The 23,084-nt window shown below is 32.7% G+C and overlaps 1 protein-coding gene across 4 annotated transcripts in view; it reads left to right on the top strand.

The window, feature by feature from the left end:
* The window catches only part of LOC127175709 (signal-induced proliferation-associated 1-like protein 2), a 176,404-nt gene that overhangs the window by 49,606 nt on the left and 103,714 nt on the right, over positions 1-23,084 (top strand). For all 4 annotated transcript variants that reach the window (XM_051126960.1, XM_051126962.1, XM_051126963.1 and 1 more), the window contains exon 2: positions 13,935-15,671. In XM_051126960.1, coding sequence (XP_050982917.1) covers positions 14,294-15,671 — 1,378 coding nt within the window. In that variant the 5' untranslated portion in view covers positions 13,935-14,293. The remainder of the gene's footprint in view (positions 1-13,934; positions 15,672-23,084) is intronic.

The raw sequence follows: 23,084 nt of genomic DNA on the forward strand, positions 1-23,084 counted from the left end.
GTGGAAGGACGGATCTGGGGATTTGAGAGGGGAGTGTTCCAGCTGCTCCGGGGCAAACCGCTGACATGAGCGCCCGCCGTGAAGGATCTGCTTTGGCTCTTAAACTTCAGAAGTTCTCTTTGTCCTTAGCACAAGTCTTTTTTAACATGCTTCTGGTTGCACAAGCACTTGTTGATACTCGATTGATAACGCGACAGACGTAGACGTTGCATGCTCAGCGTTGCCGTTGGTGTGAACTAGCATTGTTTTCTACAGTCTTTTTGTTGTTTTAGGTCCGTTGCTGTCTTGGCAAAGCAATCTTGCTTGGCAGGTTAGTTAAACTGTTGACATGTTTATAGCTGGTTACCTGAACAGTAAAACCTCAGGTTTAATGGCTTTGATTTGAGGGAAACGCTACACTGCATATGTGCATTGGCTGCACCAACCTGAAATACAACCTTAAAAATTATGGCAAAAGAAAAAATCTGATTACATAGATTATTGGAGTATGTTTTACAAGAAAATACTGTTGCAGTCTTTCTACTTCAAATTTCTTGTTGAATGTAATGTGTTAATTAACTGAGTGAAAATTGTTTCTACACCAATTATTTTTTCAGTGTACATTGGTTTATTTTATTATTTCAGGGTAAGAAACAATGTTTTTGATGATGATTTATATAATGTAGTATTTATTAGTGTTTTGAATGAGCTTTTATGTTTTACATGTTTGGTTTTCAGTTTAATTTAATTTATGTGCTTTTGTAATTTTTAGTAGTTTAAAAAAAAATTATATATAGCATTAATTTTTATGTAATTTATTTGGTTTCGGTCTCATTTTAAATAAGACTGCCATAAAAATGTTACTTTTAAAAATGTTACAGTGTAATGTGAAAATATTATTATTAGTAGTAGTAGTAGTAGTATTAGTAGTAGTATTATATTTGGTAATATTCAATTTTGTAATTTTACAGCAAAATAGTACAGTTATTTTTAAATTATTATTATTATTATTATTATTATTATTATTATTATTACTACTACTACTACTACTACTACTACTACTACTACTACTACTACTTAGTGAAAATATAAAGTAAAATAATACTAATTATTAATTATTTTAATCATAAAAAAGTGATATTAATTTATCAGAAATATTCAGTTTTAATTTTACAGCCAAATATTACAGTAGTTTTATTTTTTTATTTAACAACAATAACAGCAACAAACAATTCAACAAACAATTTTGTTATTATTATGACTTAGTAAAAATATAAAAAATAAAATGATTATTATTAATTTGAATGAAAAAGTATTTATCAGAAATATTACGTTTTGTAATTTTTTTTTCAGCAAAATATTACAATAGTTTTATTTTTTATTTAAAAACGTTTTATTATTATTATTATTATTATTATTATCATTATTTTATGACTTAGTAAAAATATAAAAAGTAAAAATAATTATTGTTTTAATTATTAAAAAGTTTTACAGCAAAATATTATAGTAGTTTTATTTTTTTAACATTACTTTATTATGATTATTTTTATTACTTTATAAAAATAGAAAGTTATTATTAAAGTTATTATTAATAATTTTAAAACGTATTTATGAATTTATCTGAAATATTCAGTTTTGTAATTTTATAGCAGAATATTACAGTAGTTTTATTTTCTTAATTTAACAGCATTTACATTTTTTTATCACTATTTAGTAAAAATATAAAAAGTAAGCTAATAATAATTATTTTAATTATTAAAAAGTGTTACTTATTAATTTATCGGAAATATTCCATTTTGTAATTTTACAGCAAAATATTATAGTAGTTTTTTTAGTTTTGTTTTTAACAACTACAGAAATAAAAATATTTTAATTTTAATGATAATAAATATTATTGTTGTTACTGTTATTGTTCATTATTATTATTATTATTTCTTCTTATTAAAAAATATAAAAAGTAATAAGTAGTAATAATTATTATTGATTTTAATTGTTAAACAGTATTATTGATTTATTTGATTGATTTGATTGATTGATTGATTGATTGATTGATTGATTGATTGATTGATTGATTGATTGATTGATTTCCATAATACGTAATCAGACAATTTTGGCCGAACTGTGCAGCCTTACTAACAGGCACAGCAAACCGGAAAAAAAAGAGCAATTGCAATTTTTATCCAAAATATCGCAATTAGATTTCCCCACAAATTGTGCAGCCCTGTTTTAAATTAAACAGTTCTGTTCTCATTTTCCTCTTTTCTCTTTGTAGTGACAGAATGTGCTGCATCTCTGCTCTCCAGTCTTTTATTTCCCGCTCAGTTTCTTTAGTCTCGGACCCGTTATCAGCGTCTCTTTGATCGTCTGATCCGTGTCGGTCTGGTCGCTCTCCCTTGTTGCTCAAAATGAACATTTCTCTCTGCAACTCTTTCAGCCACCAACTGTTGATGAGCGAAGGGTGTGATTCTCTACAAAAACTGCCTATTAAATTCCCAGCGGTGCTCGACGCGGGCCTCAAAGAGCCCGGCTGACGGAGGGGCCCGTCTTATTACAGGGGATCTTATAGACTCATAACGTCCCGAGCGGCACGCTGGTGCTAATTTGAGTGTCAGCTTGTGGTGGACGCCTCCCCGTCGAGAGGCCTGAGTTATGAGCCGCGGATAAAAGGAAGGGTGTGTTTCGGGGGCCGTTTTGGTCTGTGTACGGGAGCATTGGATGGGCCGATTTGGCCTTCGCCCCAAACAAACACACACCGTTAAGAATAGCCCATCAGTAGGATGGCAATCTGTTCCCAGGACCTAATAATGAACTTCTGAGGATAAAAGACACACGTTAACTGGCCTGACAGTTTAATTGCTTGAGTTTTGTTTACAAGATTTGGCCTGTTATCATCTCACCTTTAATCTTTTACATTAAACAGAAGTTCTGTGGTTTAATGTTTAACAATGGAGACATTTATATAAATATATTAAATATAAATATTAGTTTGACATTTATTGTTTTAGTTTCATGGTTTAAATGTTCTAAAATACTCAAATTCTTGCAAAATATTACAGCAATAATAGTTCTTAATTTGTTTTTGTCATTAATTTTTTATTTAGTAGTAGTAATAATAATATTGATAATAATAATAATAATAATAATAATAATAATAATAATAATAATAATAATAATTATTATTATTATTATTATTATTATTATTAAATAAAAATATGAAAATTATAAATATAAAATAATTATATATAAGAATAGCGCTGTTGATTTTTCTTATTTACAATAACAAGTATTAATAGTAATATCAATAATAATAAATAATAATAATTATTATTATTAGTAGTAGTAGTAGTAGAAGTAGTAGTAGTGCAAATTAATAACAATAATAATAATAAAGTATTATTATTATTATTATTATTATTATTATTATTATTATTATTATTATTATTACTAAATACAAATATAATAAAAACAATAAGAATTAAGGTTGAGGATTATTTTTATTGTTATTAATACTTATTGGTTTTAGTACTGAATAAAACTATTATAGTACTAAATACTTTTATTATTATTATTATTATTATTATTATTATTATTATTATTGCTAAATACAAATATTAAAATAATAATGGTACTAAATGAAAACTTAATAGTACAAAATACTTTATAATATTATTATTATTATTAGTAATAATAATAATTTTTGTTATTACTAAATACAAATATTAAAATAATAATAACAGGAATAAGAATTAAGGATGATGATGATTTTTGTTATTGTTATTAATAGTTATGATATTATGATAGTTATGTTAATTAATGAATACATATTAATTAACAATAATAATAATTAACAATAATAATAATAACAATAATATTAATAATTATTATTATTATTATTATTATTATTAATAATAATAATAATAATAGTACAAAATGCTTAATAATAATAATATAAAAGTAATAGTTTATTATTGTTATTATTAAATACAAAAATTAATATAATAACAAGAATAAGAGTTAAGGATTTTAATTTTTATTAATCGTTATTAAACTATTATTAAAAACTCTCAATAGTACAAAATATTGAATAATAATAATTATCATTATTACTAATACAAATATTAAAAATAAACAATTAGAATAAAGACTAGTGATTGATGATGGTGGTTGTTTTTGCTGTTGTTAATTATTAATAATACTAAATAAATTATTAACACTACATTATTAATACTAAATAAAACATTTAAAAATATCAGTACTACTTCTACTACTACTAATACTAACAGTAATAACAGTATTAATAAAAATAAAAATAAAAATAATAATAATAAATATTAATACTAAATGTATTTATTTTTCGGTATATTGATTATATAATCAAAATTTTGGCCAAATTGTGCAGCTCTTCAAATAAGCAACAGCAAACCAGGAACTTTTCATCTCACCTTCAGTCTTTTCTGCTCCTTTAAGGCTATGAAGCGCTCCGGTGAAGCAGAAATACAAGTGTTTATGGAACCGGAGATGCCCGTGTCTGGTTACCTTCTCTCGTTCAGCCTTTTTTTTTGGTTCACAAAGTGAGGAATTTAATAATCGTCGTCCGAATCACCTCAAGGTTAAAACAACGGCCCTTGAAGTTTGATTTAAACCAGAGGAGTCGTCTGAAGTGGTGAACTTGAGCGAGGTGTAAATTGCTTGTGCGTGTTGATTTGTATTCTCAGATAATAGACTGCGAGCTCTTTATTTAACGTGAATGAGGACACAAATAAACACGGTTGGTTAACGGACGTACATGTTCGCAGAGTCTCCAATGAATAGGTTCATTACCTCATTTTGGCATTCGGCCATTCATTTCATTTATGAACTAACTGGTTCTTGCCAACCACTTGTTATCACAGACATTGCTATTAGTTGCTATTAGTGTTCAAATGCTACGAATGAAACTTTGCCACGTAACTTGCACTGTTTGTGATGTTCACATGAATGCTCGTTGAGGAGAGATTGCTGTTGCTTACAGATTTTTTTTCTCCATCTGATGGTCTATAATAAAAGGCTTTCTTTAGTCCTGATGAAGGCCAAAATGCATTAGCACAATAAAGGACTGATTTTCTATAGCAGCAGCTTTTTTTATTCCTTGATTTCTTGTTTTTTGCTTTTTCCTTGTTGGTTAAATGAGAAACCAAAGCCATAACTTGAGATCAGAGATGTTAACTAAAATTATTAAAATAGTTTTTAACTAAATTAAAGCTGAAATAAAGTAAAATACAAATATTTGATGATAAAAAATAAAAATTGAGACTCTGCAATTGAGCTGATACTAAAATGACTAAATAAAATTAAGTAAACTGTAATAAATTAAAAAAATAAATAAATAGAAATTTAAAAAAAAAATGTTAAAAGCACATAACAATGACCAAAACCTAAACTATAAAAATAAATAAATAAAGACTGAAAAATATACCGTATATTCATTATAATTTTTTACTGTTTTTCTATCATTTAATTAGTTTAAAAAAATCCATCAAGTTTTTATAAACATTTAAATGTTTATATTTCAAAAGAAAATTGGAGTAGAAATATAATTATGTAATTGTAACTTCATTATTATAAACTTAAGATTAATTTAAGCATTTGTATATAAATCAGTTCATTTTTGAGAGATTTTTTTTTTGTTTGTTTTTTTCCTCGAAAATATTTGCCACGTACTGTACCTGATATATATCCAAAATAATCAATATTGAATCGAATCGAAGCCTGTGAATCAAATTTTAATTGAATTGCGAAATTTGTGTAAAAACCCAGCCCTATTAAATACTAATAGTATTAGAGGTTGACCGATATTGGATTTTACCGATACCGATAACTAGGTTGGACCACACTGGCCGATACCGATTAATCGACCAATAGTTTTTAGAATGGATACTGAATGAAAAATAAATAGTGCTCTGCTATATAAAAAAAAAGTAGCCTACTGAACTTACTTTGTACCTTTGTAAATACAAATACAAATATTAATATTAATTATATATTGATTTTCCGGATCCAACTTGGAAAAAACTATCGGCATGGATTTTTGCCGATATCCGATAGTTCCACCAATCAACTATTGGTGCCGATTAATCGGCAAAACCGATACATCGGTCGCCCTCTAAATAGTATATGTAAATACAAAAGGTACAAAAGCTGTCATTGGGATAGGTTGGACCACACTGGCCGATACCGATTAATCAACCGATAAATAGTGCTCTACTATTAAAAAAAAAAGTAGCCTACTGAACCTACTTTGTACCTTTTGTAAATGAATAAAAATATTAATATTAATTATATATTGATCATTACAGTTCATTGTTCATTAATGTTAACTAAAGCAACTAAACTTTTTAAAATACATCAGTAAATGCTGAAATTAACACACTCTAACAAGGAATGATACTACTTTTCTACATCTTTTATCAGTCTTAATGTTACAAATGGACTCACATTGTAAAGTGTTACCATTACATCAACAATCAAGCTAAAGATGGCCATCTTTAAATATCTACACAAAGGCCACTGTATTGAAATTGAATACATGTGGATATTGTATACTTTCACAATTTAACTGCTTCCATTCTAGCACATTTGTGGTTATCTAATCAAAATGTTAAAATACGTTAGTCACACAACGGGCAAAAGTGCAGCGCCGCGTCGAGAGGAACTCGCAGCTATCCGATATCACACACACTGGATGCTTCGCGTTCAATTCAAGCGGCGGTCTACAAGACTTTATTTGATCACCAAACGGGCAAAAGTATACTGCTGTCCTTTCTCCACTAATGCAGCATCTAGTCAACAAATTCATGGCTTATTAATGACATGAAAACATGCACTACAGTATACTGTACACACCGTTTCGTTGTCAATGTTTTAAATCCGCCTTTGAAGTGTCGCGTCTAAACAAAACTTTCCAACCCGGAAAAAATCGGCATGGATTTTTGCCGATAACCGATAGTTCCGCCAATCAACTATCGGTGCCGATTAATCGGCAAAACGATACCTCGGTCGACCTCTAAATAGTATATGTAATTAAAAAAGGTACAAAAGCTGTCACCTAATGTTTAACATTTAAGTGCTAATATGTACACTTTAGGTACTAAAATGCAACTTTTGAGGGTAAATAAGGTACAAGTGTGTACCCTTTGAAAGGGTGCTGTTCCACTGATAACTTTTGTACCTTTTTTCCCCTGAGATTGTAGAGTTGTGCATGGAAAAATAGTTTTTCCAAATATTGTGTTTTTTTTTTTTTTTGGATATCTTTTGTACTATTAGAGAGGTTTGTGGGTGTTTGAGCTCAGAAATCAATTATATTTTGAGTATGATTATTTACCTTATTGTTATGTTGGAGTTGTTGTGTTGTGCAGGTTTATTTAGGAGATGATCTCTGGTTTGGTTTGCACTCATGCTATCAGTTTAACAGTAAAGCAGTGTGTTGAAACTCTCTGCTGCATCCTGACTTTGCAGCACAGCTCTCTTGTCAGAGCTGGTTTGGATGATGAGGAGGTTTGCAGTGACCCCTGAGCTCAAGAGAATCACAGCATTCAGCGCTTTCTGCCCTGCATATCACACGTCTTTAATGCATTCAAAAGTACAGTGCATAAAAAGTACGATGGTATTTTTATTTTTGTGCATTGTACTTTTTGTATTTTTTTTTTTATGTTCAAAATTAAATATGAGTGTTTCAAAGCTTTCAAACTTTAAACATTTCAAACATACCCATATCCATAACCATGTAAAATAAGAAAAAAAAAACATAAATATATAAAAAAATATAAAAAGTAATATATAAAAAATATAATAAATAGAATTTAGTTATTATCGGTATTTGTGTATTTTTATTTAATTATTAATAAATAGTATTTATTTATTTATTATTTTCCATGCATAACTTGCTAAGATGCCATAATGTTTGATGTGATTTATTATAAATAATTGTGTGTATAAAAATGAAAAATAAAAGTTATGCCCATTCACTCACTGCTGTAGTGCCGCAAAATCTACAGTGTGATTTATTATAAATAATTGTGTGGAAATAAGGTTAAATAAAAGATTAATAGCAAATAAAAAGAATATATGTTGAACAATCTACAATGTGATTATTATAAAAAATAAATAAGTAAATAAAATAAATAAGGTTAAGTAAAAGAATAGTAGCAGAAAAAATAATAAAATAAAAATAAATAAACAATTTAGTGAATGAATTAATAATTAAAATATAAAATAAAAGTTTTGCCCATTCAGCAAAAAAAAAAAAAAAAAAAAAAAAAAAAGATAAATAATTGCATGGAAATATTTTATTATAAAAAATAAAAATGAAAATAAATAAATAAATAAATAAGGTTAAGTAAAATATTAATAGCAGAAAAAAATAATAAAATAAAATAAATAAACAAATTAATGAATTAATTAATAATTAAAATATAAAATAAGTTTTGCTCATTCAGCAAAAAATAAATAAATAAATAAAAATAAATAATAATAATAAAAATAATAATTAAAATAAAAAAGAAAGATTTTGCCCATTCGCATTTGGAAATAAGGTTAAGTAAAAGATAACCAGCAAAAAAAAAAATTTCCACAACTGATATGGTGCTAAAATATATACAATGTGATTTATTATAAATAATTGTGTGTATTATAAATAATGCTAAGTGAAATATTAAAAATAGAAATTACAATTGAAAATAAAACCACAAAAGAAAAATACAAATATGCCCATGCCTGACATTCTGCTACAATGCCACAATATCTACAGTGTGATTTATTTGAAATAGTTAAGGAAATAAGGTTAAGTAAACAGATTAATCAGGTGAACATAAGTAAACGGAAATAAAAATGAAAAATAAATCTACAAATAACTTCAGCTTTAAATGTGCATTATATGACGGCAAATATAAAATAAGGTTAGACATGCTCATATCAAACGGGGTGCTGCTAATATTTTCCTGAGGGTCGAGCGATCTCGTCTGAAGCTGACAGCGGCATATCATGTGAAAGATGGCTGACAGCAGCGGGTTCTCCTGGTGACGGCACATTAATACTCCCGCAGCCTCTAATCAGGCCACCATGTCAAAAGATTATTTTAAGACCTGGCGAAACGGCTCCGCTCCGCACCAAAGACACGAAACCGGCCCAGCCAGCGACAGAAAATGAGTTCATCGCCATAATTAGTCTCGCAGAAACCTCCCCTCCACCTCCCCAATTTCATTTCTTTGGCCTTGGAGGTTGACCAAAGATAATGACTGCTGAGCTTTTCTCGTTAAAGACCTCTGGTGTGTGTGTGTGTGTGTGTGTCAGACCTCCCATCATTAGCTTCCTTCACACACACAGAAGGCCCAGTCAGAAAACAAGCCCAGCGCAGGTCAGAGGTCACAGGGATGATGTATTTTTGCTGACCACGAAGTTGTGCTGCAATCAGGGGCCCCTGTAGAGACAGACACGATGGAGAGAACATTTATCAATGTCTGTCGTAGATAGAGACCACCATGATGTCTAGTTTGTGTGTGTGTGGCAGATGTTTATTCTGTGCGTGAGTTTACACTTTCCAGAACATTTACACGTTGTTTCTCTGTGGTGAAACAAGCCTCCATCCAATCTGAGGAGGCAAGACACTGCTGAAGACATATCTTCCGTAAAATAGAAAAATAAACCCATTAATATTTGCATTTTACTATTAATGAACAAAATATATTGTTTATTTTCAAACAAAAATATCTTTTATATTTGTGTTATTCATCAGCAAGTATTTCTTTTCTTTTTTTTAATTGTACATGCTCTTTTTCCCTATATTTGCGTTTGTATTTTTAAAAATAATATCAGTAAAATATAATCTTCAGGAAATCTCAAGATTATTATTTTTTTTTTTTTTTGTGCTATATTTTTATACTGTAACTATTGTAGCAAAAAAACTATTGATTTTAGTTTTTAATGTTTTAATTTTTTTACATTTGGTTTAGTAACTCAGTAGTAGCAAAAAAAAAAAAAAAAAAAACAAAAAAAAACTATTGATTTTTAGTTTTTAATGTTTTATTTTAAATTTATTTAGTAACTCTGTTGTAGCAAAAGAACCACAAAAAGCAATTGATTTTAGGTTTTAATGTTATATTTTAAATTTATTTTGTAACTCAGTTGTTGTGGAACAAACTAAAAAATTATTTTAGTTTTTAAATATTTTATTTGGTAACTCATTTGTAGCAAAACAAAAAACAATTGACTTTAGTTTTTAATGTTTTATTTTAAATTTATTTCAACTACTTTTAATTTATTTTAACTCAGTTGTTGTTTGTGAAAAAAAAACAGTAAAAAATTATTTTAGTTTTTAAATGTTTTAATTTGTAATTTTATTATCAGCAAGTTTTTTTTAATTGTGCATGCTCTTTCCCTATATTTGCATTTGTATTTTTAAAAACAATATCAATAAAATATACATCTCTAGGAAATCTCAAGTTTATTTTTTTACTATATTTTTATAATGTAACGATTGTAGCAAAAAAAAACAAAAAAAAAAAAAAAAAACTGATTTTACTTTTAAGTGTTTTATTTTTACATTTATTTAGCAACTCATTTTTAGCGAAAAAAACAACAAAAAGCAATAGATTTTTAATGTTTAACTTTATTTCGTAACTCAATTGTTGTGGGAAAAAAATATTTTAGTTTTTAATGTTGTATTTTAAATGTGTTTGCTAAAAAAACAATAAAAAACAAATTCAATCACTCATTTTAGTACAGTATGAAAATACAATACATTTTTATGTTGGCAATTAAAATAACTAACAATTATTAAACAATTATTTTAAATAATGAACACTTATGCATGTATTTATTTATGTACATTAATAAAAATAATATGTTTTGGTATGGGTTTTTTTTTGTTTTTTTTTAATTAATTTTTTTTTTTTTTGTACAATATTATTTTTTGGTGTGTGGCTATTAAAATAATAAACAGCTTGTTAATAATGAACTTTTTTCATTTTTTTTTTGTTCATTTAGTGAATACAACTTATTAACTGAATTCATTTTTGTACACTACTAAAATATAATAATTATTTCAGCCATTGAAATAATTAACAGCATACTGTTATTAGACAGAATTTTACTCCAGCTTAATCTTGAAGCTTGCCTTTGCAATAGTATGTTATTAAATCTTGTATGATGAATTGCTTGTGATGTTTTTCATTTGTAGATTTATTTGGTCATAAGCATCTGCTAAATGACTAACATTGCCAGGAGAAAGTGTTTTAACATGGAGGCCTTCACAAAAAGCCTTTAGAAATCATTGCCAGGGTTTAGCATGTGGTTTGCTTAAATGAACTGCTCTGTTCAGACATCATTTGCATTTAGACATTTAGATTTGTAAAGAGCTTTTAGAAAAGAATCTCTTACTATAGGAATTCAGTAGCTTATTCTGAGTCTCATTACACTGAAGGAAACACTTTTAGTCACAGTTCAATAGTCCTTGAGTGTTTTGAGGACAGAGTTTTTCTCAGTGACCCTGTTGTGTGTGTTTCTTAATGATTGTGTCGACGTGAAAAGGATTACGTAATCGGAGCTCCTCTGTTTTGTCCTTGCTCATCCTTTCAGAAAAGCCTGTCTCATTTAATGAAGTTATTTCAGGAAGCACTTTTGCTGCTGCTGCATTTCAATGTGAAAACAGTTAGTTAGGTTACAGCACTGGGATCCAAAATGCTGCTCGCTCGTATCCTTGTGAAGGACAGTCCAAGGAGAAGCAGTCTAGGAAAAGTCAATGCAAGTAAACCAATGCAATCAGAAAATGGCATTAGCTCTTCTGTTTTAATGTAGGTTGGCTAACAAAATTGTATTGATGTATTAGCCTGTTTTTGAACATGCACCATGGTTATTCTTTAAAGTAGCATGTAATACCATGATTTTTCTTAAAGATGAACCCAGTCAAAGGATGTCATTAAGGTTTGTGAAGTGGTTTTCTGCAGCTATGATAGGCTTTTGTTAAATTGCATGGAAATAAAACAATATTTTAACTTCCAAAGACGTTTTATTTATTCTGGCACAATAATGTAATGTCTTTTGAATTAATTTGTGTTGTCCCCTGCTGAAAAAAAGAGCTAAAACCAGCCTTAGCTGGTCTCCCAGCATGACCAGCTTAGACCAACTAAGATAAAACAAGCCTGTTAGGGTTAAACTAACCCTAACCCTAACCAAAACCAACCAAACCAGTTATGACCAGGCTGGAAGACCAGCTAAAACCAGCCAAAAATGAGAAAAAGAACCGAAACCAGCCTAAGTTGGTTTTAGCTGGTCTCCCAGTATGACCAGCTAAGACCAGCTAAGATAAAACAAGCCTGTTGGGGTAAACTAACCCTAACCCTAACCAAAACCAACCTAAACCAGTTATGACCAGGCCGGAAGACCAGCTAAAACCAGCCAAAAATGAGAAAAAAGAGCTAAAACCAGCCTAAGTTGGTTTTAGCTGGTCTCCCAATATGACCAGCTAAGACCAGCTTAGACCAACTAAGATAAAACAAGCCTGTTAGGGTTAAACTAACCCTAACCCTAATCAAAACCAACCAAACCAGTTATGACCCGGCCGAAAGACCAGCTAAAACCAGCCAAAAAACGAGAAAAAAGAGCTAAAACCAGCCTAAGTTGGATAAAACAAGCCTGTTAGGGTTAAACCATTCTTTAGTTCGGGTATATTTGTAGCAATAGCCAAAAATACATTCTATGGGCCAAATTTATAGATTATTCTTTTATGCCAAAAATTATTATTATATTAAGTAAAGATCATGTTCCATGAAGATATTTTGTAAATTTCCTACCGTAAATATATTAAAACATTGATTAGATTTTTTTTTTTTTTTTTTTTTGGCATCATCAGATTCCTGATTTTCAAATAGTTGTATCTCAACCAAATATTGTCCCTTTTCTAACAAACCATACATCCATGGAAAACTTATTCATTCAACTTTCAGTTGATGTATAAATCTGAATTTTAAAAAAATTACCCTTATGACTGGTTTGCGGTTCAACGTCACATATTTAGTGTTAACACTACACCGTATACATTTTAGCTTATGTTTTTGTGGCCTACATTCCCCCTCCAAATGTTGTTTGTCCTGCAGATATGAGCAGCAAATCAGAAACTGAACGCGAATGCAGTGGAGATGGGTTACATTGTTGCTTGTTCCATTTTTTTTTTTTTTTTTTTTTTTTTTTTTTTCTGGGAATAGTGAAAATGGAATGGAGATTAGTGGTTCTGTTCAGAAAAAGGGTCATAGCATTTACATTGTAGGTCAAGCTATATAATGCATTTAGCGGCAATGTCAGGTCATGTTACAAGATTCTGTATAGCACATATGTAGGGATACATGAATATGGTATCCACATGAACAAGAAAAACCCATTTAGGTCATCAGTGGCACCTTCCCAACCCACAAACAGTGAGCTGCACAGCCAAGCAAAAATGAAGTTTAGATTCCCCACTGGGAATCTTGGATATATTTGTATAGAAATATGCATTTGAAGTTGTGCATGTAATATAAGAATTGCATTTGGGGGCTCTAATGCTTTGTGTGAGTGAATAAATGTGGCATGAAAATTTACATTTTTCTGTTCTCCTTGTCTATAATACATAATCCAGTTCGAAAATCACCAAATGTTCCCGGTTTATCTTTCCGTTTGGCCAACAAGGCTGATTTGAACAGAGTAAAAGTAAGCAAAAGAAGCAGGCGTTTATATTTCTCAAAGGTCTCTTTGTGCAAAGACCTTCTTGAAGGAGTCATCAGGCCTGTTTTGCGGTACACACCCTTTCACTTATCTAACAGTCTTACATTGTTCAGTGGTCATGAGAAGGTTTTGCAAAGACATCCCACTGTTCTCTGAAATCCTGGAAGAAATATATTCTGCGAGATGCCTTAATATGCTTTTGTTTTTCTCCTTGCTCCCAACAGATCGCTCTCCTCCAGCTGTCGTCCTAAATTAGCTGAGCTCTGTGAAAGAAGAGCCGTTTCAACTGACCCCTTCTGCTCCTTGAAGCTCCAGCCGCCCGTGACACCCAAATGCTGCCTGTCTTTCATCAAACCGGTCGCTCCTGGAGAAAAATGGACTTGGAGTGAAGGGCGGCCCTTTATGTGGGCTAGGACGAGTCTGAAACTAGTTGAGAGGCTCACATGGGTGACCTATGACAATGTAACCGATAAGGGGACTTGAGTTCTCGCTTTCCCAAGCAGCTGCAAGCAGGATATGAGCTCGAGCCGTGGGTATCGGCGATAAAACGAACCTTCCATCGCTCGAGGCCTCCTCTAACGTCATGCAGTCATCTGAGGAATTGTTTAGCAGGAAGCTGAAAGCGTTGAATGGGAGTATGGGGCATCCAGCGGGCAACACGCAGGGCAAACTGGAAGGGGGTGGCAAGTCGAACGGGACGCCTGCTATGCCTAAAATGGGGGTGCGGGCCAGGGTGACGGACTGGCCGCCGAAAAAGGAGGGTTGGGGTCCTAACTACGAAACCGTCATCACGGCATTTCAGAACGGACAGCCAGACCAAAGTGTGGAGATTGCGGATTTGGGCGAAGCCCCTTTGGAGCCTGATTATTCGGATACGAAGTATTCCTTGAGTGACCTTTTGAGTCGGTCCCCTTTGAAGGGCCTCCATCCTATTCGCCAACGGAGTAACAGCGACGTAACCATCAGCGATATCGATGCAGAGGACATAATGGACCAGAACGCCGTCAACCCCAACACCGGCGCCTCATTGCATCGGGAATACGGGAGCACGTCTTCAATTGACCGCCAGGGTCTTGGGAACGACGGGTTCTTTACTATGTTGCGAGGATATCGGATTGACAACTTGGACCATCGTAGTGCACCACCTGCCGGGTTCCCAGAGCTCCTCCGATATGACACAACCCTCTCTCCGAGCTTGCAAACCGCTGCACAAATAGCCCGTGGAGAGATCGTCCGCATCTCCGGCTACGACTATGTGGACAGCTCCCTTCTCTACAGCCGAGAAAGAGAGAAGTCCTTCATGCGCCGTCTCAAGTCGGAATCGTCCGAGACGTCACTGTTTAGGAAACTGAGGACTATTAAGAGCGAAAGCGACGGTCTGCGGCTGTCCACCGAGCAGGACGACCGCCGGCCGCTTAGCTTCCAGAAGTGCTTCGCTCACTATGACGTCCAGAGTGTCCTCTTTAACATCAGCGAAGCTGTGGCCAACCGTTTAAGCCTGAGCCAGAGGAAAAACACCACAACTGGAGCTTCTGCTGCATCCCAATACCAAGTCCCAGGAGGTGGACAAGTCGCTGCGAATACATCTGGTCCAACATCCATGTTCGAATCGCCGTTAGGAAGTCGGGAGGACCTCAATCCCAAGGAGAACCTGGATGCGGATGAAGGGGACGGGAAGAGTAATGGATTGGTTCTAAGCTGCCCGCATTTTCGCAACGAGATTGGTGGAGAAGGAGAGAGGAGGATATCTCTGTCCAGGGCCAATAACGCCACCTACAGCGCTGGAGGAGAAAACTGCTCCTTCGAGTCCTCCTTGAGCTCCCACTGTACTAACGCTGGTGTGTCTGTACTGGAGGTGCCACGAGAAAGCCAGCCAATCCACCGTGAAAAGGTCAAGCGGTACATCATCGAGCACATCGACCTTGGAGCGTATTATTACCACAAATACTTCTATGGGAGAGGTAAGCCTTGTCATTATGCATGAAAAAACAAAGTTGATTGTTGTTTGTGTAACTCAACATCAGTCTAAACTGACCTTTCATTCCTGGTTCTATTCAGAATGATTCACCAATGCACGCATTTCCAAATTGTTATTGTTTATAATTTTGCTACGCCTATGAAACATGTTTCCTCTTTGGCTGGTGTCACAAAGATTATGTTGGTGCTTTTGAAACTGGCGTGGAGTTATTTTTGCGGTTGAGTTGCATATGCATTTGTAGGAGTTTCTCTGTCAGATGCGAAATTTATGGGAGGGAAATGTTTAAATGAATCATCAGGGATCCTATGCGGTTTGGAAAAGTATGAAATTTGATTTAAGTCAGTTCCAGGTCTGGAAGAGTATGGAAAAATATTTGCATTTCCGGTCTTTTGCCACTATTTGCATTTGCAAGTGGTATGTTTGCATAGCAGTTGTTTAGTGATTCTTCAGTGATTTGTCAAACACAACTGAATGAATTCAAGGTGCACTTTTATCTTTATGCAGAATGCAGGGTTTCTTCTCACGATATTCTTATAACCTTATTACATAGCCTCAAGGGCTATTGCAAAAACAAAAAAGATACAGACTTTTATGTGCACATGAGAAGCCATTAAGCTTAGCATATAGGACAATGAACACTGAGCCACCTATTGTGCCATCAGCCAATTTCGTGGTGTGGTTTCTTGGCCACCACTATGTGTTAAAGAGACCTAAGGCCTTGAAATATGACATTCTGCCCTGACAAAAGCCAAAATTTGAACACTTTTTACTAGTGTTGCCAAGTCAGTGGTTTTCCTGCAGAATCTGGCTACTTTAACACTGTTGCCCCACCAAAAAAAAAACAAAAAAAAAAAAACGTGTTTTTCCCCCCAGAACACGATTTTTACTGGGGGACCACCTCAGAAACACGACTGGGATAGTTTTGAGTAGCAATTGGTGGGTTTTGTTATGAAAACCTGGCAAGCCTGCTTTTTATAGTAGGAGTCTTTTTTATAGACTCTTGAACTGGACAAATAGGACAATGTATGCGGCCATATTATGCCATTAGCCCATTTCTTGTCAAGGTTTCTTCACCGCCATGGAGGATGTGTACGTTAGGCCTTAATATTAGAGGTACTACCATAAGAAAAGCCCAATTTTGAAGAAGTTTTCTGTTAATTTATGTGCATCCATGCTCTCGTTTTTTTTCATAGTAAGATGGCAGTGATGCACAAAAGAAATAGGTTAAATAAAACTAGAAATTGTAATGCTTAAGCATGCAAAAAATTACCATGTGCATGTGAATAGTGAATAAGGCACAAAAAAAGTTCTTGGTGCATGCAAAAGTCTATATTTTTTTTATGAGGGGTTCAAGTGCATAGCACTGAAACCCTATTGTAATTGTTAGAATAGTGGCAGATCAGCGATCTCCACGTAAAACTGATTGTGCAGACCAAACCGTAAGTCGTAGAGACTTGAAACTTGGAGGGATGGTAGTACTCACTCCGCCTACAACATGACAAAGGCTCACCCCAATCGGCCTGACGGGGGTGCTACCGCAAACAAAAGTATGAAATCGCTCATAACTCCTAAACCGTCAGTCACAGACTCAAGTGTTTTATGTCGTTGGAATCCTTGGCTCACGCTGGACAAAATACACGCATCAGATTCGATTGTGAACTGGGTAAATTTTTTGGGTATTTCACATTAAAAAAAAAAAATACTTTTGCAAGCTAGTCCTAGATTTTTCGCCCAAACTGAACCAAACCAGTGCAGAAAGATTCTCTGGAGAGTGAATATCAGTAATTAGCAGAAAAAAGTTGAACTTACCGTTGCAAAGGTGCGCCAAAACGTTGGAAAGGGGCATGGCCACTTTTAATAAAATCCCTGTAACTCCTGAACAGAATGGTCTTGGTTTGAGGTGCCACAAGTGTCTACAAGGACATTTGCGTATCTCGAAAAACATGGTCGCCATTGGCCAACGAAGTTTGAGCACCTGTTAGACAAAGTTAATGGAGACCGTTTCGAATGAAACTCTGTGGGCCTGTTCGACTCATGGCCCCAAAGGTCTGAGAGAAATTTGAAAGGAAATTGGCCACTTATTGCATTTTTCAAAACGATTGCATGTTGCATGTTTTTTCGCACATACGCACAATATTCGTATCATACGATAGAACTTCTCATTCTGGACAGCTTTGCCTCTAGAACCAGTGCTGTTAATCAAATTGTTTGTTAAATGATTGAGAAGAGTCCTTTAAAAAATGGGGCCTGTCCAAATTTACCGAAGCCTAAAGGAAAACTCAAAACTTCATGAAACCTGCTGAGCACATGTGACAGGTGACTCTAAACAAGCATTCAAAAATGTTAAAGGAGATCAGACCACAGCTGGCGCTATAACAGTCATAACTGTTATAAGCATAATATTTCTATGGTAAATTATGTGTATTTAACAAAAATGCTTTTTAAATAATTGACATAGGTCAAGGGTGCCCAACCCTGTTCCTGGAGATCTACCTTCCTGCAGAGTTTAGTTCCAAACCTGATCAAACACACCTGTATGTAATTGTCAAGTGCTCCTTCAGGTCCTAATTAGTTGGTTCAGGTGTGTTTTATCAGGGTTGGAGAGGAACTCTGCATGAAGGTAGATCTCCAGGAACAGGGTTGAGCATCTCTGATTTAGGTGACTACAAGCTCGCTAAATAAGGCCTTTTTTATGTATGTACTTAAATGCCTTAAAGCGCTTGAACCCCATTAATTGCTGCTTGCAGCTATATTTATTATGTTTTTTTAGGGGCTCAGTATGTTGTCACTTCATGAAAATGCATGAATAAAACCCTAAAAAACTATATACCAAATATAAAGCTGAATATAATGCCGTATAATCTATTTATGTTATGGTCTGAAAATCTGCTGAGAGGTTTGGGAAATTGAGTCTGGAAAAGTATGGAATTTTGAAATGAAAAATGTGTAGAAACCCTAAATCATGTAATGTGATTTACAAAGGTTTGCAGTAAGCAATTTACTGGCATTTGAGACATTATTTACCGATTCTCAAAAAAGCATGTCTTGACTGTGTTGTTAGTAAATCACACGCACCTGAATATCATCGGCTCTGTTTGTTCGGTCATTACAGAAGAATCTGGCATTGCCAGTAGAACTTTCCGTTCCGTTGCACTTTTAAGGGATTACGATCTCACGCTAATTTGCCCCGTTTAGTAAATCTTTCTCTATGAGTTTTGATTGTATCTTCAATGTCTGTGTATTTTGTTTTGTTTTTTTCATTTGGTGAAAAAAAACAAAAGAAACTGCCAGTGCAGTGAAACAAAAAAACACTTGTAATAAAGATGCATTTATGAAAACAAGTCTTAATATCATTCAGTTGCTTCTCAAATAAATTCCCCTCATTTTAAGAGCTTTAAGATATTTTAAAGAGATAGTTCATCATTTGGATGTTGGTTTGATGATTTAGGAACTGTAGATTTTGTGAAGACTGGTGTTTGTTACACATTTTGAAAGGAGAAACACTTGTGCCAAGGATTGAGGTGTGAGAATGTTCTCCTGTCTGTGGCCTGTGATTTGTCATGTGAGAATAGACAGGGCGAGGTGCAGCTGTTCCCCTCCGAGGAGCCGTGATGCAGAGAGAGGCGAGACGGGACCCTCTCCTCACACCGCAGTCCCACCGCTCTTCATTAAAACACCTCAGCGTGTCTGGGAATGGAACAAGCAAATGATACCTCAACTTACATTGCACAATATCCTCCGTGTTTGACTGAGAAGGTGTCAGCGTCTGTCAGACTGCTTTTTTTTTCTTGCATGTCTGCACATCTGCATAGTCCTGACTGGATTGTGTTACCCATTCCTAAGCTCTGGAAAGCAGCTGCTCCACCTCTTGCCATGCAGAAATTCGTTTCTTTCCTTTGACTACGCTGAATAATGAGCCGCAGCCCATGGGTAAAAGCTGCGATTGTGTCCCGCACGTTCATGAGCTTTCCAGCCATAGCGAATGAACCAATTACAGCTCAGCTCAAATGACAATAAATCATGTTAGCCAGCTCGTTCTATTGGGAAATAGATAATCATCCGCCGTGTCGTGCCGCCAAAGACCTATCGAGGAGAAGAGCTCAATTTCCTTCATTTGTGTAGGGTTACTTTTGACACTGCTTAGTCTTTTGCATTAAACTATTTATTTTAAGTGCCGTTTAGAGTTGAAAGGAATTTCAATGTGAAATCAAAGGTGACCCTTTTGGTGTGAGCTTTTGGTTAATACACAACTAATATGCAGGTATTGATTTAGTTAGTTATTCTTAGGTTACTGTTATAGGTAATAGATGTAGCTACTATCTAGCTAATAGTTAATAGTAATTTAATGCTGGTTATGCAGCAAAAAATAACTGAAATAATGGCAGATTTAAAAAGGAGCTTTAGTGTCTTTTTCAATTACAATTCAGTTTAAACTTTAAACGCAAGTGCATAACTTTAATGCATAAAATTAAATTGAATGCGCAACTTCAAAACTGAAAAAAAAATTAAATGCATAACTTAAAGTTGAAATCAATTAAATGCTTTAAAACTTTAATAAACTGAATGCATAACTCTAAAATTAAATAAACTGAATGCATAACTTTAATGCATAACATTAAACTGAATGCATAACTTTAACTTAACTTTAGACTGAATTAAATTGAATGCATAACTTTAACACAACTTTGAATAAAATTAAATGCATAACTTGAATGCATAACTTCAAATTGAATTAAATTGAATGCGAAACTTAAATGAACTTCAAATTTAGATGAATTAAATGCATGACTTGAATGCATAACTGTAAATGAAATTCATAACTTGAGTGCATAACTTAAAACTGAATGCATAACTTTAATGTATAAAATAAATTAAACTGAATGCACAACTTCAGAATTGTAAAAAAAAAAGAAATGCATAACTTCAGATTGAAATAAATTGAATGCATAACTTCAAATTGAATTAAACTGAATGCAAAACTTGAGTGCATAACTAAATTTAATTAAATGGAATGTGTAACTTTAAATCGAATGCATAACTGTAATGCATAACTGTAAATTAAATTCATAACTTGAGTGCATAACTTTAAACTGAACGTGTAACTTTAATGTATAAATGTAAATCAAACTGTGAATGCATAACTTCAAAATTGAAAAAATGGAATGCATAACTTCAAATTGAAATACACTGAAGCATAACTTCAAAATTAAATAAACTGTATGCATCAATTGAAAGCACAGCTTTTAAATTGAACAAAATTAAATGCATAACTTGAATGCATAACTTCAAATTGAATTATACTGAATGCAAAACTTGAATGCAGAGCTTCGGTTTTAATAAATGCAGTGCATAACTTGAATGCATAACTAAATGTAGTTAAATGGAATGTGTATTTTTAAATCGAATGCATAACTGTAATGCATCGCTTCAAATTTAGATAAATTAAATGCATAACTTCAATGCATAACTTTTAATAAATGCAGTGCATAACTAAATTCATAACTTGATTGCATAACTTTAAACTAAACACATAGCTTTAATGTTTAAAATGAAATTAAACTCAATGCATAACTTCAAAATTGAAAAAAAATGGAATGCATAACTTCAATTTGAAATAAATTGAAACATAACTTTAAAATTAAATAAACTGAATGGGTAACTTTAATGCACAACTTTAAATTGAATTAAATTGAATGCAAAACATTAATGCATAACTAAATTTAATGGAATGTGTAACTTTAAATCTAATGCATAACTGTAATGCACAGCTTTACATTTAGAAAAATTAAATTAAATTAAATTTAAATCAAATTAAATGAAATGCATAACTGTAAATTAATTCTTAATTGAAGTGCATAACTTTAAACTGAACGCATAACTTTAATGTAAACCAAATGCATTGAATGCAAAACCTGAATGCATCACTTTAAATTGAATACATGACTTTGAATAACTTGAATGCATGACTTTAGGGTGAATGTTGGTTTTTAATTATGTAATACAGAAACAGATTTTATTTTGACAGTCTGACATTCTCAACTTCAAGCTAACAGTCAGAGTCCATTTAACCTTTCGTAGCTGATCATCACCCCATCATCGTCTCTAGAGGGACGTGGAAAGGACAGATCTGTCAACATGTCTCTCCCCAGAGCCGCTATCCCCTTTCACACCTTACTTTCCGTGATGCTTTTATCACCTAGGGAGAAGCATTGATTCCATTAACTTCCTCTTCCATTTTACCACGTTCGTTACCAAGATGCTGCATGATCAGGGATGCAAGATGTGACATGCCCACTGAAAGTCTGCATTAATGCACAAATGTTATTAATACTTCATCTTGTTGAGAATCATGGCTTAGCTCAATACCTGCTGTCGGTGACAGAAACTAATGTGTCATTTTTGCATTTGAGACCGTTTAAAGTGGTGCATGATTCTTTGATAAATAGAAAGTTCAAAAGAACAGCATTTATTTGACATTTGAAAGATTTTGTAACATTAAAAATGTCTTTATGGTCATTAACTGAGCTGCTCAATCTCTGTTGTCCCATATATTTTTTTTTTGGATCATTATCCTAATATTTCCCTCCTTGACATGCTTTAGTACGCTTTGTCCGTCATGTTGCATAATTTTGGCCTCTGGTTTTTGACTCGACGTCCAAATGCATGTTTGTCTCCTAAGGAGCTTACTGAAAATGATATCAAGAAGAATCAGGTTAAGCTTCATCTGTGGCAGGTTTTGTTAATCTCTGATGGACCCCTATGGTGCAGTGAAATCAGAGATTATGGTTCATATATGACACTAATGTGTCTGTGGGACTATGTGAAAATCCATAGAGATGTGCTCTGGATCAGATCTCATCATTACCATGTGGACATGACAGAGGACTAAAAGGACATTTTAACTTCTCTCCATTATAACAACAATTTAAAATGATCCTTATTTTATTTATAATAGTTTTATTTTTTTTATATTATTTTATTTTATTTTACATCGTGAAGCTTATCAAGAGCATGTTTTATTCCAAAATCAAAACAGAAAATAATTGATAAAGTATATTATAATCTTAATGGTCCAAATATAAGCTTATTTTATTTAATTTAATTTTGTTTAATTTAATTTAATTTAATTTAATTAATTTTTTTTAAAGATCATTCCATATTTTACTCTAAAAGCAAAAGAGAAAATAATTTGTAGTATTTAAATAAGTGAAATAATTTTAAATAATTCAAAAGTATTTAAAATTAAATTACTACCAGATTAAATAAATGTATCAGTTTGTTTATTTATTTATTTATTTATTTGTATGTTTGAAACAGACAATCATTTGATAATTAGTTCTCCTTAAAATAATGTCACAATGCAAAAATCTTAATGGTCTTATGTATGTATGTATTT

The sequence above is a fragment of the Labeo rohita genome, chromosome 13 (genome assembly GCF_022985175.1).
Source record: "Labeo rohita strain BAU-BD-2019 chromosome 13, IGBB_LRoh.1.0, whole genome shotgun sequence".
Taxonomy (NCBI): domain Eukaryota; kingdom Metazoa; phylum Chordata; class Actinopteri; order Cypriniformes; family Cyprinidae; genus Labeo; species Labeo rohita.